The sequence below is a fragment of the Stegostoma tigrinum genome, chromosome 2, assembly GCF_030684315.1.
Source record: "Stegostoma tigrinum isolate sSteTig4 chromosome 2, sSteTig4.hap1, whole genome shotgun sequence".
NCBI classification, from domain to species: domain Eukaryota; kingdom Metazoa; phylum Chordata; class Chondrichthyes; order Orectolobiformes; family Stegostomatidae; genus Stegostoma; species Stegostoma tigrinum.
The window spans coordinates 150,504,780-150,521,424 of record NC_081355.1 but is presented as its reverse complement, the minus strand read 5'-3'; the positions used below and the strand labels follow the sequence as shown (position 1 = coordinate 150,521,424).

The following is a 16,645-nucleotide window of genomic DNA, read 5'->3' as shown; positions in this document are numbered from 1 at the left end:
CTGTAGATGTATTGTACTTCTCAAATGCCTTCTGGAAATTCAAACTGGCACATCTGAAGTCAGTAAAGAAAACAGCTCTGGTGTACAGGGCAACAGATGAACATGGACAGAAGATTGGTTTCTGCCAGCCAGCCTGTGATATGCACAAATGGATCTTTGTCTGATGAGCAGGATGTCATGAGTGGAGTCCTGCAATGGTCTTTGCTAGCTGGTCAACTTTTAAAAGTTACAGCAATGAATTAGATTAGTGGAGCAAAGGTACAGTAGCTAAATTCACAGCATACCACAAAGATAGGACCTTACACTGTGAAGATTAAGGAGACAGGTTATAGATGGATAGAATGAATGAACAAAAATTCTGACGGAGTATATAACATGGGAAAACATATTATGGAGTCAGAAATATTCAACACTGAAACAGACCCTTTGGTCCGTATTGTCCATACCAACTAAGAATCCTCAACTGATCTAGATCATTTTCAGCATTTGACCCATATCCCTCGAAAGCCTTCCTACTCATGTACCCATCCAGATGCCTTTTAGTTGTACCAGCCTGCAACAATTCCTCTGGCAGGTTACTCCATACACACACACCACCTTCTATGATGAAAAAGTTGCCCCTCTGGTCCCTTTAAAAATATGTTTCTTTCTCTCACCTGAAACTTATGGTTTTGAATTCCCCTACCCTGGGGAAAGACCTTGATTATTCACCCTATCCACACCCCTCATGATTTTGTAAACATGAGGTCACCCCTCAGCCTCTGAAGCTCTGGGGTAAAAAAGGCTGTCTATAGCTCAGACCCTCCAAATCCCAACAACATCCTTGAAGGCATTCAAAGTTTTACAAGCTTGACAGCATCTTTCCTGTAAGGGGGGAAAAAAACCAGAATTGAATGCAGTGTTCTAAAAGTGGCCTCAATGTCCTGTGCGCAACTGCATCAAGACATCCCAACTCATACCCAATACACTGGCTGAAGGGAAGTATCCCAAACACCACCTTCACCACTCTCTTCCTGCAGCTCAACAGTCATGGGACAATACACACGCACCATGAGGTCTTTGTTCAACAGCACTCCCCCAAGCCCTACCATTAACTGCACAAGTGCTATCCTGGTTTGCCTTATGAAAAGGCAACATGTCACATTTAACAGACTATTACAGCACAGTACAGACCCTTCAGTGCTCGATGTTGTGCCAACCTGTCATACTGATCTGAAGCCCATCTAAATCTACACTATTCCATGTACGTCCATATGCTTGTCCAAAATTTATCCAAATTAAACTTCATCTGCTACTCTTTGGCCCTTTCACCTGTGATCGAGATTCTGTTGTATTACAAGATAATCTTCACTCTCCATTACACCAACCTTTGGTTTTATCTGCAAGCTTAATAACCAAGTCTCCTATATTCACATCAGATAAATTTTTAATGATGACAGAAAGGAGCAGATCCAGCACTGATCCTTGTTACACACCATTGGTCACAGGCCTTCAGTCAGAACAACAACAAGTTTCTACAAATCCTCTGCCTACTTTCAAGGAAATTTTATATCCAATTGGCTAGTTCCTCTGATTCCATGTAATTGAACCCCACTAACCAGTCTGCCATGCAGAACCTCATATGGACTTCAAGGCATTTGACATGTCCAACATTGCCAATCTTCCTGGTCACCTTGCGTCTGAGAGATTGAGGTGCTGAGGGATTTAAGTATTCCAGCATGAGTCACAAAAGGTTAGTCTTCAATTACATGTAATGGAGGGAGCTAATGGGAAAGCATCCTTTATTACAACAGAAATTGAACATTAAAATCCTTTTTATGTTCAATTTCTGTTGTAAAGTAAAGTGCTGGAGAAACTCAGGCAGGTTTGGCAGCATCTGTGGAGAAACAAAGTTAACATTTCAAAATGAGATGCAACTCTTCTCCATGTGAATTAGTCATGATTGTATTGAATGGCAAAGGAGGCTCAAGGGTCAGTATGACCTACATCTGCTCCTAGTTTGTATGTTCATAGATAGTGCAGCAGTCAAGAGTCACTGACTCAAAATGTTAACACTAATTACTGCTGATACTGCCACACCTATTTCTCTCCAGCAGTCTTATTGCTTGATAAGTATTAGTTTAATTCAATAGCAACATTCATGGCTGTCATTCATGCTCAAGATGTTCTGAGCTTTTCAAATTCCTCCATGACCTGTCCTTATTTGCCTCTAGAGCAGATAACCTTGTCCATCAATTCTAGCTACCATTAACAACAGTTCTCAGTTACAGTGGTCCAGAACTCAAATTTTCCCCCCCATACATCTCCACCCCTTTCCTCCTTCAGCATATTCCTCAAAACCTACATCTAAGACCAAGCTTTTGGGCGTCAGTTCCAAGATCTCCATAATGTGGCTCTATCACATCCTCATTTCAAAACACTGCAGAACATTTCAGAATGTTTTACTGTGTTAAAGGTGTTACATGAGTAGTACTGAGGGAGTGCCAGGACATGACTACCTATTCGGCTGAATGTAAAACGTTCTGCAGAGCAAAAGCTTCTTCTAGTATCCTGGCCAACATTCAAGACACAGAAGACAAAGATCATTGATTTCAACTTTTGTTTATGGAAATTTAGTTTAAAGTGATTTAACATTTTGCCAGTCTAGGTACACTAATATTAGAGGAATGTACCCTGTCTGTCTCCTCCCACCCTATCTTCTCCTTTATCCATCTATCTGCCTCCCCCTCTCCGTTCATTTCGGAATCCCCTTCCCCATTTGAAAGGTCTCGACCCAAACCATCAACTTCCCTGCTCAGTGTGCTGTGTTCCTCCAGCTTCACTGCTCTCAGATTCTCCAGCATCTGCAGTTCCTACTATCTCTGTACATAAATTCATTTATTTTCTGATACAGTGCTGCATCTGTTACTGTGATGCTGATTACATTCAGCCTCAAATTCCATTATTTTAATGTTTTTATTTTTAAAATATCTTGAAGAGCCACTTTATTCCATTATACATTAACATCTGAAATCAGGTGATGCAAATGAATAAATATCTATTTAAGCAATATAGTCTCAATTCAAGTACATTTTACACATAAGGCATCTTTTGCAAAGGTGTTTATTCTAAGTGATATCATTGAATGATGTAGTGGAATCCCATTGTAACTAGCAAGGTAACTTGATTAAAAGTATAATCAAACATTGAACCACTCATTCAAGTACAGTGAAAATAACCATTTTTATATTCATAATTTACTGCAAAAAAGATCCTATATTTAAATTGTCTGTAATATATCTCAATTTCACACAAACTAACATTTTTGAAGAATTTAGATGTCCAGTTTAATCCAGTAGCATTTAAAAATGCATCAATGAAGGTTCAAGGCAAGGTGTAAGAGTTACAACCTACAACCCTGCTTCAATGTTGAAATAGTAGTTCAGCCTCTTCATTTTTTTGCTTATTTCCAAATCAAACCAGTTTGTGCAATTTCAAGTGCACTTGACCTTGACATTAGAATTAATAATGCTGCAGACTCCAGAATGCACTGGAGACTAACATCTTTTAAGAAGATGAATAAAAATCAATACAATGGAAAAATAACTGCTTTTTGACCAATTGAAATTCAGAGTGGAAATACTTGAAACAAGAAGTACTCTGATAATCCACTTGGAAACAACTTTGTCCAAGCATGCAGCACCTCATGTAATTTGAAATGTCTAAAGCTGGTCTGAATTACAGCAGTAAACACAAGCATTTTACAGATCTGACATGCAGCAAAAACAGTGTAATGTGATCTCAAGTACTGCATCTCACTAGAACCAGCCAGGTGAATGTTAGTTTAACATATGCAGCTAACACCCTCTAAACAATTTGATGGCAAGATACACTTAGCTATATCTTGTCAAAATTGAGCTAAATCAATTCTTTACCAAAGGTTTGCAATGTATGACTATGCAATGGGGCATCAGATTAAAAACAGTTTTGTTTGCAAATTGGATAAAAATGGTATTCCGCACCCTGCGGTGCTAACAAACCCTTGGGAAAACATCCCTCGGCAGTAAATATTAGTATACTGTATAAATCAAGCTTGAAAAATCAAAACTAAGTTTTAACTATCTAATAAGTACTTAACCAAGGTGAAAGGAAAAATCCTGATCACCTCAATGTGAGGTACATTTGAAAGCCTAAGACTTCAAATTCCAAGAACAACAGTAAACAGGTCCAACTTCATTTGTGAAGCAGAGCATTTTTCTGTTCCTTGGGCTTCACAACATATTCTTTGTACATAGAGTACAGAACACCTGTAATAATAAAAGACCAGTTAAGATATATTACCAAGATTAGTATTTGAAGCAGATGCCATGTTGACATTTAACACTAGGTTAGCTAACTGCTGGATAGAAAGGGGTCAGCACTGAATAGACTAAAGGAAATGCTGAAAGTGCACAAGTGGGAACAGATCTATTCTTGTCATGGTGGCTAAATATCAACAATTAGTTGGACTGAATAGCCTGTTCCTGTTTTCCAAAAGAAAAATGAACTTTAAAAAATTAAAACTCCGTTGAACATTAAATTCCATAGTTTTACAACTTGAGTTTTATTATAAAAGTCACAATAATCATCAGGTGCAGATATGAAATAAAATTGACAATATAGGCCCCTTGTGGCACAATGCTAGTGTCCCTACCCCTAGGCCAGGTCCAAGTCCCATCCATTTTGTTTGGGGGGGGGGGGGGCATGCGGGTGCTTGTAATAACACCTCTGAACAGGTTGATTAGAAAAAGCTTAGATCTTCAAGCATGTTTAAAAGCAAAACAAAAAACACAAAAAGTGCCCGATTCTCCACTGAGTAGGCAAATCCAAGATGGCACAGTGGTAGGCATAGTTGACCCACTTGGAAGTTAGAATGCTAGTATGGAATATACATAAACACTCTTAAAAAAGGTCAATGTGCTTTCCTTTTCCCACTTGAATACCCCAGGAGTATAAATGTCTTGAGGTAGTGAGTGTCTCTACCTCAGGGTCAGAGAGCCCAGGTTCAAAGTCCCACCTTCTTCAATAGTGGGTCAGAATGTTTTAAAACCAGTTGATGAAAAATACCCAGGCTTAGAAGAATTCAAAGTACACCTTCTGGACAATTAGTATCAAAAGAAAACAAGGAAAAAGGCTTTTTTGCAGAACTTGGTGGTGGATATTTAAGACAAAGCAACATTCATCTGACACAGCATACCTCATGATATTGCTCTATATGTCAGGGATCTTACAAACAATGGAAATTATAGCATACCTATAGTCATGGCTCCCACTACACATCCCTGGGCAGCCACACGCATGTGGATAAGATGTACAGACATTTTTCTGTTCCCTCTCGTCTTCAGTTTGTACAGTCCATAAGCCACCACAGATGCAAACCCAGCAATCCCTGAAAAAGCAAATGGAATGTTTGTTTTTTTTCCCCCCTAATACCCAAATCTATTTTGAGAATCATGGAACTCTTCAAGATCAGTTTCTACAACACATTGTACTTTATTATTTTAAAGATTACACTGTAAATAGTCAGCACTGACTAAATTTGAGTGAGTTTCTATTGTGAACCTCTAGCCATGTGGCAAAACTTGAGTCACTAAAGTGTCATTTCCTTTCAAGACTTTGACCACTGAATTCTAGTAGCTAGTGGAAAATTTGGTTTGACTGCTTTCAGCATATCTACTCTACTAATTGCATTTGCTCAGTCACTCCATATACAAGGACCAATGTGTAGCAATTGATAAAATAGGGATGATGAATGATTTACAGTTACTTACCAACAGGGACAAATGGGGACTCCTTAGATTTTCGAATGAGCTTTGAGGTTTGGTCATCTTCTGATGGAAGCATAGGGACCAGGCTCACATTGCTTGAAGACATGGTGGCTGCAAAAAATGACTAAAGTTAGTCAAGTGAAATAAAAGCCAGTTTTGTAGAAATGCTGCCAGCAGTGATGCAGTAGCTACAAAACAGGGGTTAGCCTTCAATTAGCAAATAAAAAAAGGTCAGAGAAAAAAGGAGAGGCATTGAGTTTACAGTCAACCATCCCAGTTATGTAAACTGAATCTTATCCCGGAAGCTGATAGTCATCTTTTCGCTTGCTGCTTTCAAGAAAGTATTATTTCCTGATGAAAATTTAAATGTCTAGTTTCAATTTGATTCAGACATGCAAGTGATTTGCAGAGATACATAATCCAAGCTAGAAATACTTGCACACTTCCCATAAATCACATGATTTTCTGACTGCTGGTCTTTAACTGGAAATTGCCTCAACCCCTTGTTTTGGTTACAGGAAATTCTCATTTATGAGACAAGGAACATAATCCACAAGTTACTCATGGGCAAGTCACAATGACATGGCAATTTCTATCTATTTCAGTGAATAATGCAAGTTGGAAAAGTGAAACCAGAGCAGAGAGATTTATAAAATAGAATAAAAGGGCTGACTGAACTCAAGAAGTGAAAGGGAAATTTTCAGAGAATACTTTAGATTATGTAGCTAGGATGTGGGAGATGAACCAGATCACCCTAATACATGGAGGTCAGCATGTTAAATCACCATAATGGACTGTTTAGAGACTTGCTGTCACTTCAAAAAGGAGAGGACTTCATAGTGCTTTTCACAAAGGTGCAATGTGAATAAGGTTTCTTGAATTGCTTTGCAGCTCATGAACATTCATTGTTGTGTGTAGTTACCATTATAATGTAGGAAATGTAACATACAATTCACACATTGCATGGTAGCACCAAAACATTGGAGAATGATCATCTGTTCTAGAGAGGTTAGTCAAGGGGTTAATACCAACTATCCAATCTCTTCCACATCTGGCAAAACAGATGGCAGCTCGGTTTAGCAACAAAAACAAGCTGCTGGAAACACTCAGCAGGTCTGGCAGCATCTGTGAACAGAAATCAGAGTTAACTTTTTGGGCCTGGTGACCCTTCCAAAGAAGGTAATTTAAATGTGGCCAACACCTCTCAGTGCAACATTCCCTCAGAACTGTCAGCTCAAGTCTGTTCCCAATTTTCTAGAGTAACTGTGACCCATTAATCAGAAGATTAGGGTGTTTTCTAGAGAAGAACGTTATCATTCAATGTCAATGAAGGAGGTCACCACCTCATCATACCACCACAAGACACAGGATGGCATTGAGCTTGCTTCACACGTTTGGGAGCTGCAAACTGGAACTTCCTGTTTAACAGCACTGTGAAACTTTATCTTCACCACACAAACTGCAGCAGCTCAAAGTAGTCAATGCATCACTATTTTTCCAAGTCCAATAGGTGACAGGTAACAAATGCCAGCCTTGCTTTGCACATTTTCAGACAAATAACGTTGGAGTTTCAATCTTTTTAGAAAATTTAACCTTTAGAAATTGAAAGTATGGCTGTGCACCTATGAAATCTTTAGCAGTTTTGTAGGACAATATTCATATGCCACAGAACTAAGACTAGGTCTAAGAATTACGTGAGGAATAAGAGAATGGTCAAAGAAAGAGTAGGGCCGATCAGGGATAGCATAGGGAACTTGTGTGTGGAGCCTGAGGAGGTAGGGGAAGCCCTAAATGAGTTTTTTGCTTCTGTCTTTACGAAAGAAACGACCTGTGTAGTGAATGAAACCTTTGAAGAGCAGGTGTGCATGCTGGAATGGATAGAGATAGAGGAAGCTGATGTACTGAAAATTTTGTCAAACATTAAGATTGACAAGTCGCCAGGCCCGGATCAGATTTGTCCTCGGCTGCTTTGGGAAGCGAGAAATGCAATTGCTTCGCCACTTGCGAAGATCTTTGCATCCTCGCTCTCCACTGGAGTCGTACCTGAGGACTGGAGAGAGGCAAATGTAATTCCTCTCTTCAAGGAAGGAAATAGGGAAATCCCCGGCAATTATAGACCGGTAAGTCTCACGTCTGTCGTCTGCAAGGTGTTAGAAAGGATTCTGAGGGATAAGATTTATGACCATCTGGAAGAGCATGGCTTGATCAAATACAGTCAACACGGCTTTGTGAGGGGTAGGTCATGCCTCACAAACCTTATCGAGTTTTTTGAGGATGTGACTAGTAAGGTTGATGAGGGTCAAGCTGTGGATGTGGTGTATATGGACTTCAGTAAGGCATTTGATAAGGTTCCCCATGGAAGGCTCATTCAGAAGGTCAGGAGGAATGGGATACAGGGGAACTTAGCTGCTTGGATACAGAATTGGCTGGCCAACAGAAGACAGCGAGTGGTAGTAGAAGGAAAATATTCTGCCTGGAAGTCAGTGGTGAGTGGGGTTCCACAGGGCTCTGTCCTTGGGCCTCTACTGTTTGTAATTTTTATTAATGACTTGGACGAGGGAATTGAAGGATGGGTCAGCAAGTTTGCAGACGACACAAAGGTCGGAGGTGTCGTTGACAGTGTAGAGGGCTGTTGTAGGCAGCAGCGGGACATTGACAGGATGCAGAGATGGGCTGAGAGGTGGCAGATGGAGTTCAACCTGGATAAATGCGAGGTGATGCATTTTGGAAGGTCGAATTTGAAAGCTGAGTACAGGATTAAGGATAGGATTCTTGGCAGCGTGGAGGAACAGAGGGATCTTGGTGTGCAGATACATAGATCCCTTAAAATGGCCACCCAAGTGGACAGGGTTGTTAAGAAAGCATATGGTGTTTTGGCTTTCATTAACAGGGGGATTGAGTTTAAGAGTCGTGAGATCTTGTTGCAGCTCTATAAAACTTTGGTTAGACTGCACTTGGAATACTGCGTCCAGTTCTGGGCGCCCTATTATAGGAAAGATGTGGATGCTTTGGAGAGGGTTCAGAGGAGGTTTACCAGGATGCTGCCTGGACTGGAGGGCTTATCTTATGAAGAGAGGTTGACTGAGCTCGGTCTCTTTTCATTGGAGAAAAGGAGGAGGAGAGGGGACCTAATTGAGGTATACAAGATAATGAGAGGCATAGATAGAGTCGATAGCCAGAGACTATTTCCCAGGGCAGAAATGGCTAGCACGAGGGGTCATAGTTTTAAGCTGGTTGGTGGGAAGTATAGAGGGGATGTCAGAGGCAGGTTCTTTACGCAGAGAGTTGTGAGAGCATGGAATGCGTTGCCAGCAGCAGTTGTGGAAGCAAGGTCATTGGGGTCATTTAAGAGACTGCTGGACATGCATATGGTCACAGAAATTTGAGGGTGCATCCATGAGGATCAATGGTCGGCACAACATTGTGGGCTGAAGGGCCTGTTCTGTGCTGTACTGTTCTATGTTCTATGTTCTAATTACAAGGACTAAGAATTACATGATAAATTTGAGATTTTGGAAAGCTTAGATTCAGAAACTGTACCAGACTGAAAACCTGCAAAGTCACTCCATTATTTGAAAAAGGGAAGGAAAGAAAAGAAACTCAATAATCCCAGAGTTGTCAGTTCCAGTTGCAACTGTGGGGAACTTAGTAGATTTGATGATTAACAAGGAAATTGGATCCAAAAGTGAACATGGGTTTTGTAATGATAAAAAAGGAAGATACTGCAGGTGCTGGAACCCCAAAGAACAGTCATGTGGGACTGGAATTGTTAACTTTTTCTTGCTTCACAGATGCTGCCAGGCTGCTGAGTTTCTCGAACACTTTACACATTTTACTAGATGACTTTTCTCCCCCCCATTATGGATAGAGAAATCTGTATGAAGATTACCTATTATAGGTAAGCAGGAAAATAACTGAATAAAGGTTTGCACAGGTTAGCAAGTTAAAAAACTCTTGGAAACGCAAGATAGTAAATGTTTAGGAAACAGAAACAATAACTAGCTTGCTCTGATTGATAGAATATATCAAATCCAGTCCTCATTCTCCCATCATTTATAAGTAATAGTGACTTGGATCAAGGAACAGGTGTTGTTTGTAGATGATTAAGCTACATTAAGCACAGCAAGTACAGTAGTTTGCATAGTAGGAACAAATTCCAAAGAGACAAAGACTAAGTGAGTGAATTTAATCTGCAATAGGTTTGGATCAGTAAGAAAATTCCAGTTCATCTTTCAATCCGTGGGAAATTAAGAGCTGTTCAGAAGCAGTGGTAGTGTCCATGTTTGGACAATCTATAATTGCCAAATGTAGCACAGTACAAAAAGTTGACAAAGAAAAGAGGTGACCGAGTCATCTTTGACTCCTTTGGTGACATTCCCCTCTTGGTCAGATGTGCATTCAATGTCCTATCTGTAGTCATGAGAACAAAAGTCAAGACCGATGTTCTAGTGCAATATTGAAGGGATGCTTTGTGGTCTTTCAGGTAAGACGTTAAATAAAGGCCCTCTCTCACATAAAAGATCCAGTGGAACTATTTCAAAGAGCAGAGGAGTTGTCACTTGCACTCTGATCAATATTTAAGCCTCATTTCAACAGAAAAAACAATTTTGATCACTGTCACGCATTTGTTTTCTGAAGTTTGCTACATGCAAGGTGGCAGCTGCATTTCCTACACAATGACCACATTTTGCAAGTACTAACTGGCTGAAAAGCTGCCGTCACAAAAAGGTGCTTTATAAATGCGAGTATTTTAATTTGTTGGAACGTTGGCTTTTATCTCAAGTGAGGTGTACAAAATGATAGAGATATAGATAGGAAAAAGTCTCTGGCTGACTATTCTAGGGTGGAGATAGCTATGAGGGGGCATAGTTTTAAAGTGAACAGAGATAGATATGGGGAGACTTTAGAGGTAGGTTCTTTACTCAGTGTTAGGGGCATGGAATGCATTGCTAGAGAGGGTAATGAAGTCAGCCTCATTAGGGGCATTTAAGCAGCTATTAGATAGGCATATGGATGGTAGCATAAGGGATGGAGGTTAGACAGACCTTAGGATTAGGTGAAAGTTTGGCACACCATCATGGGCCGAAGGGCCTGTACTGTGCTGTACTGTTCTATGAGCTTAAATATGAAGTAGTGACAAAGCTACACTTCAGCTGAAGAGAATCTTGAACAACAAGTCTCAAGAAAGCTATATTGGCCTGGAAAGTGTACAAGTACAGAAGGGAGCAGGGTTTAAATGGATTTAGCTAAGATGATACATTTCCAATGGTGATAAATCCACAGGAGGACAGAATATTAAAATTAGAGTTAGGTCACTCATGAGTGAAGTGTGAAGGTCCTTTCCCCACACAAAAAGAAATTAACTCTACCTAAAAGCCAGCAGGCACTAGGCCTGAGGTTGCTGGATTTCTTGGAACATGTGCGGGTGAACAAGGGAGTAGAGATATCAAAAGGCTACACAGTCTAAAATGGATGGTAGAATAGGCTTGGGGTGTCAAATGCTGCCCTCCTACTATTCCAATATCACAAAAGAATGTAACTGTATTAACAATCTAATAAGCAACCACCAGAAATCCTGTGAACAAACTGAAAACCACAATCAAGCTTCAAGATCATGGATCCTACAGAACAAAATGACATAACTTCTGCAGCACTTACATGATCTCAGGTTGTTTCAAAATAAAAACAATCAGTGAAGCATTATCTCTGACAACATAAAAAGCACAGACACGTTACACACAGTAAAGTCACACCACCAATACTGAGCAGATAATCTGTTGGGTGGGTCAGAATGTTTCAACCAGTACCAGAGACAGGTCAGCAAGCTCAGTTGGCTGCCTGGATTGCATGTGAAGTGACACCAACAGCATGAGTTCAATTCCCACACTAGCTGAGGTTACCAATACTGGGAGAGAAAAATAATGTTGGAAATCACAACAGACCAGCCAGTATCCATGAAGAGAGAGCAAGCTAGCGTTGAGTCTGGGTGGCCCTTCGGTACAGATTCCAGCATCTGCAGTAATTTGCTCATTATGAAACACTCCTTCTCAACCCCTCCCCTCACTTCAGGTGTGATGACCTGAGCTTTAAGTCACCAGTTATCTCTCCTTAAATGAGAGAACAGCCCAATAATGACTTTACCTTTTACCACCCTATATTGCATGTTTAATTTGCTGAAGCAGGATTTAAAACACACACTGACTCAGAGGTGACAGGATAACCACTGAACCTTGCCTAACCCTCAGGCTATCATCCAATCAAAAAACAGCAGGAGACCAAAATCCTAAATATGGTATTTGTATGGTATTTGTATGTAATTCAAGGGAAAGCAAGCAAGACCTTGAACCTCACACCCATCAAGTCTGATCAATTAAATGAACACTAACCAGAAAAGTGCCACACACATTGGTACATGAACCAATGCTTCTGGAGTTATAAATAATGTATTTTGCTTAAAATAATGTATCAAATTTCTCTGAAGCAGCAGCACTAAAACAATGAAAGAATATGCCAAGCCAACAATAAACTAAGAGTGACAAATGTACCAAAGCTACCTACTATCTGCAAGGCTTGAGTATCATGGAATACTCTACATCTGCCTATTGTATTAGTTGCCAAAACAAGAGAAACGCAATATAATCCAGAACAAGCAACCTAACTGTTCTCATGACTTTCTTTGACATAAAATGCATTACAGTAACCTGATTGCATTTCTTTGACAAATTCCAAACATCTAGAAGAATAAGTGAAATCAGATGAATGCGTACATCTGGCACCAGGCACCACAGAGGAATACAGCAGCTCAAAATTTTGAATTTCTATAACCCCACAACCTCAGGATGCCTAACTCTACTTTACAGCTAAAGTGTTGTGGGTGACAAATTATGGCAGGAAATGAGCACACAGCAAGTTTCAGATAATACAGGATCAGTGGTGTTCAGCATTGTCCTAAGAGAGTGCTGATGGATCTTCAGCAACATCAAAATCAGGCTTGTGCATATGGAGGGAGGTGGGGGTTGGGGAGAAAGAGAAGATGGGCATCTTTGAATGGAAAATGTCTGCTCTGAAAAGGAAACACCCCTGAAACTGGGTAGGGTCAATTTAGATTTCACTGGAGGTGGTGGGTGACTTGAAGCTGGTAGCAGCTGGATAGCCCACTTTGCTGTGTGGAAAAGGTAAGAGTCACTGCCCATTGGGCCAGGTGGAGGAGGGCTGGTCAGCACACTGGACCAGGGCAGGGGTAAGAGGCATAATGTATACTTCGATAGCAGTGATGGACAGGGGTGTGGGCAAAACTTTGGGCAGTACACTGAGCTGGGGCAAGTGGGGATGAGCTGGATCGCCCATTGGCCTGAGGCTAGTGAGAGGGCAACAGAACAGCACACTAGGCCACGGATAGAAGCTGACAGGGCCCTTCCTCCAGGGTAGTCAGGTTGGTCCGAGGGAGGAAAGCTGTGCAGGATTCAATGCCCATCTTAACTGGGGAGGGGTAGCCGGCCGAGTCCCTGAACAGAGCTATGAAGCACAGAAACAGACCCTTCAGTGTCAATGCAGACCATTATCTAAAACTAATCTAGTCCAACCCACCTGTGCTTGAACAACATCCCTCCAGATATTTATTGGTGTACTTAGCCAAGTGTCCTTTAAAATATTATAACTGCACCCCCATATTGACAACTTACTCTGGAAGTTCATCCCACACACCCATCATTAAACAAAAATTGCCCCCCATGGTTTTTTTTAAACAAGCTTTCACCTCTCACCTCAAAAGTATGCCCCCTAGTCTTGAAATCCCCACCCTAGGGAAAGGACACTTGCCAGTCACCTTATCTGTACCTCACATCCTCATAAGGTCATCTCTCAACTTCCTACACTCCAATTAAAAAAGTCCCTGCCAATCCAGCCTCTCCTTATAACTCAAGCCCTCCATTCCCAGCAACATGCTGGTAAAACTCTAAAAACTTTGTCCAGCCTAATCATATACTTCCTAACAGGCAGGCAGAACTGGACACAGCATTCTAGAAAGGATCTCACCAACATCCTGTACAACCTCAATGTAACATCCCAACTCCACTACTCAAGAGGAGTGAGTGAAGATGATATGTGCACTAAATATCTTCCCAATCATTCTCTAGATACATGACACAGTTAAGAAATATGTACCTGGGCCCTTAGGCATGGTTATTCTACACTAGGCAAAGTCCACTATTTAATTGTTTAAGTTTTGCCTTTGTTTTACCAAAATGCATTAATCCAAATTAAACTCCAATCAGCCATTCCTAAACCCAAGATCTCTCTAATCTGGGATAGCCTTCTTCACTGGAAGAAGTCAGTAGGTCAGGCAGCATGGGTGAAGAAAAAAAAAATCAGTTAACATTCCGGTTGCAGTGACCCTTCCTTAAAGGATGGTGGTTGGAAAAATGTCGGTTCATAGTCAGAAAATGGGGAGGGGGGTGCGGGGATGGGTTTGGGGGGTAAAATCTCCCTCTCCATTTCTGCCTGTTCTGAGGAAGAGTCCCCGGATCCAAACCGTTAACCGATTCTTTTTCTTCACAGATGCTGCCAGGCCTGCTGAGGTTTTACAGTGTCCGCAGTTCTCCCGGTTTTTAACCTTCTTCACTGCCCGCTATACCATGGCATCTGCCATCGACAAGCTAACTAACTAACCACACCTTCTTTATTCTTACCTAAATGACTAACAGAAGGAGCCAAAGAAATAGGCAGGAACCTACATCCAGCTCACCTGATCCGATGAACGCGTGATCAAAAGAAACGTATCAACCCCGCACACCGGCTCCAACTAATACCCATAGCCCCGCTGAGCCGGTGGATGTCACCCCTTGGATTGGGGCGGGACCGGAACTGACATCACAGCCGTGTCACGCGGCTGCGGTAGCATGACGTCAGAGGATATATCGCCGTCATTCTGCCCACATGACATTGCCATCTCTTATTGACAGACCCCTCTCTAAATCTACCATTTACAACGATAACTATGTTCACACATTTCAGAATCGAACCATCGCGTCGACAGTTCAGGTTTATCTGAATGTCTGCCAGTTATTCTTTGAAAAGTGTTCAGAGCGTGCCGCTGGTTGCTATGGTGACGCTGCCCGGCCACCAGCCGACAGCTCCTGCACTTTTATGAGATTCGGGGGATAAAAGAGGAATATTTGCATCGATCAGGTATTTAGAAAGTAGTAGTTTTCTTTTTTAAAAGTAAAATGTATTCGATCTGCGCACTTCATAATTTATAAAATCATCATTCATAATTCCCATCATTCATAAAATGGACTATGCTTACGTCATGGGACATCTGCGTGATTGACGTTAAGAGATAACCAATCCGCGACCGGAGGTTGCCGTGACGCACACGGCGTGGGGCTTAGGCTGTGTAAATGAATGGAAATTTTTACTATTGGGCAACTAACAAATAATTTCTGTAGACACGTATACGACCCTGTTGCTTAATACTTGGAAAGAGCTTTCCGGGAATAGCTTCGCCCAACTTTAACCCAAAAATTTATTCATTAACAGGATGAGGGCGTCGCTAGCTAGGCAGCATTTATTGCCCATCCCTAATTACCCATAGGGCAATTAAGAATCAACCATATTGCAGAGGATCTAGAGTCACATGTAGAACAGGCCAGACCAGGTCAGGATGGCAGTTTCTGTCCCCAAAGAACAGTATTGAAATAGATGGTTTTTTTACTGATAATCAACAATGGATTCATGGTCATTATTAGTTTCTTAATTCCGATATTTTATTGAATTCACATTCCACCCTCTCGTGGCAGGATTGGAACCCGGGTCCACAGAACGTTATTTGGGTCTCTGGATTAACAGTCCAGCAATAATACCAATAGGCCATTGCCTCTCCTGTTAACGCATAATTAAAAAGAATTACACAATTCTCTTATTTTTTAACCATCAAATAAGGAGGCAACTGGGCTTTCCACAATCTCAATATGATACTGCAGTTAGAATCTCCATTTTATGAAGGAAAGAAATTAATAAGGAATTAACCTTTGTGGGAAACAATACTTTACATTTAATTAATAATATTAGCTTATCACTTGTCCAGTACACCTTTCCTGCTATGTCTCAATACATAGCGATTGCTCCTTCAGGATCATCCGTTCTTCGATGAAACAGATGAAGGGTATAGATGCCCCCCATTCCTAACCCCTCATTCCTCCCCATTCCACTAAACCCTTGTCTTGTTAGCCCTGAAATGTATTACCTCAGACATTTTTGGGGTGAATTCCATCTTCCACTGTTCTGCCCAGTTGAGTGGTCTGCTGATCTCCATCCCCAACTGGGGTGGGGGTCCAGCCTTAGAGAGGTGCTGGCCAGCCAGATGAGCTGGTAGCCCCACAGTCACCACAGTGGCAGATTCAAGAAGTAGCCGCAGCCGAGTCTGCAGGCGTTCCCCAAAGAATAGGAACTCAGACTTCGGGTATATCTCGGGCATCAGCAGGACCAAATTGTCAGACTGCAACAAGGTGGGGTTGTGGGTTGATGTGTGTGCCAGGCCAAGTTTGAGATGTCAAGGGTGGAGGGTTAAAGGGGCAGTGTGGCTCTGCCCCCAGTGGCTCAGGTATCACCCAAAAGAGCTGCCTCCTCTTGTGCAATTCAACAATATACGCTAATAGGCTACCAACTGCTAAGGGCCTACCCTTCCATGAGTAACACAGTGGGAGAAACAAATTAAAACATTTCTGCAGTCATTAGTTGCTTGGTTAAGAGCTTGAATAGGTCCAAGATTGACAGGCTGCCTGATACTGCTGCTGCCTTCCTGGTAAAATGTGGCAGGAAAAGTCACACACTGTAATTTACAAGCCCCGCTGCCTACCAAC

The 16,645-nt window shown here is 41.4% G+C and overlaps 1 protein-coding gene across 2 annotated transcripts; it reads right to left on the bottom strand.

Annotated features, from left to right (window-relative positions):
• Positions 1 to 3,086: 3,086 nt before the first annotated feature.
• On the bottom strand, positions 3,087 to 14,648 carry LOC125447922 (HIG1 domain family member 1A, mitochondrial-like). Of its 2 annotated transcripts, none has more exons than XM_048522716.2 (4): positions 14,530 to 14,648; positions 5,790 to 5,897; positions 5,273 to 5,407; positions 3,087 to 4,286 (listed from the first exon to the last, which is right to left on the bottom strand). In XM_048522716.2, exons 2-4 carry the CDS (start codon positions 5,890 to 5,892, stop codon positions 4,213 to 4,215), a joined length of 312 nt encoding a protein of 103 aa, XP_048378673.1. In that variant the 5' UTR covers positions 5,893 to 5,897; positions 14,530 to 14,648; the 3' UTR covers positions 3,087 to 4,212. The 2 variants fall into 2 exon arrangements, with proteins under 2 accessions (XP_048378673.1, XP_048378682.1); XM_048522725.2 differs by having other exon boundaries at positions 14,519 to 14,647.
• Positions 14,649 to 16,645: the final 1,997 nt, after the last annotated feature.

Excerpts from the sequence above, each read along its gene's own strand:
- LOC125447922 (XM_048522716.2), bottom strand. The coding sequence starts at position 5,892 with ATGTCTTCAAGCAATGTGAGCCTGGTCCCTATGCTTCCATCAGAAGAT. Across the intron at positions 5,408-5,789 it reads GTCCCCATTTGTCCCTGTTG|GGATTGCTGGGTTTGCATCT; the intron begins GTAAGTAACTGT and ends TTGCTTTTTCAG. Across the intron at positions 4,287-5,272 it reads AGTGGGAGCCATGACTATAG|GTGTTCTGTACTCTATGTAC; the intron begins GTATGCTATAAT and ends TTATTATTACAG.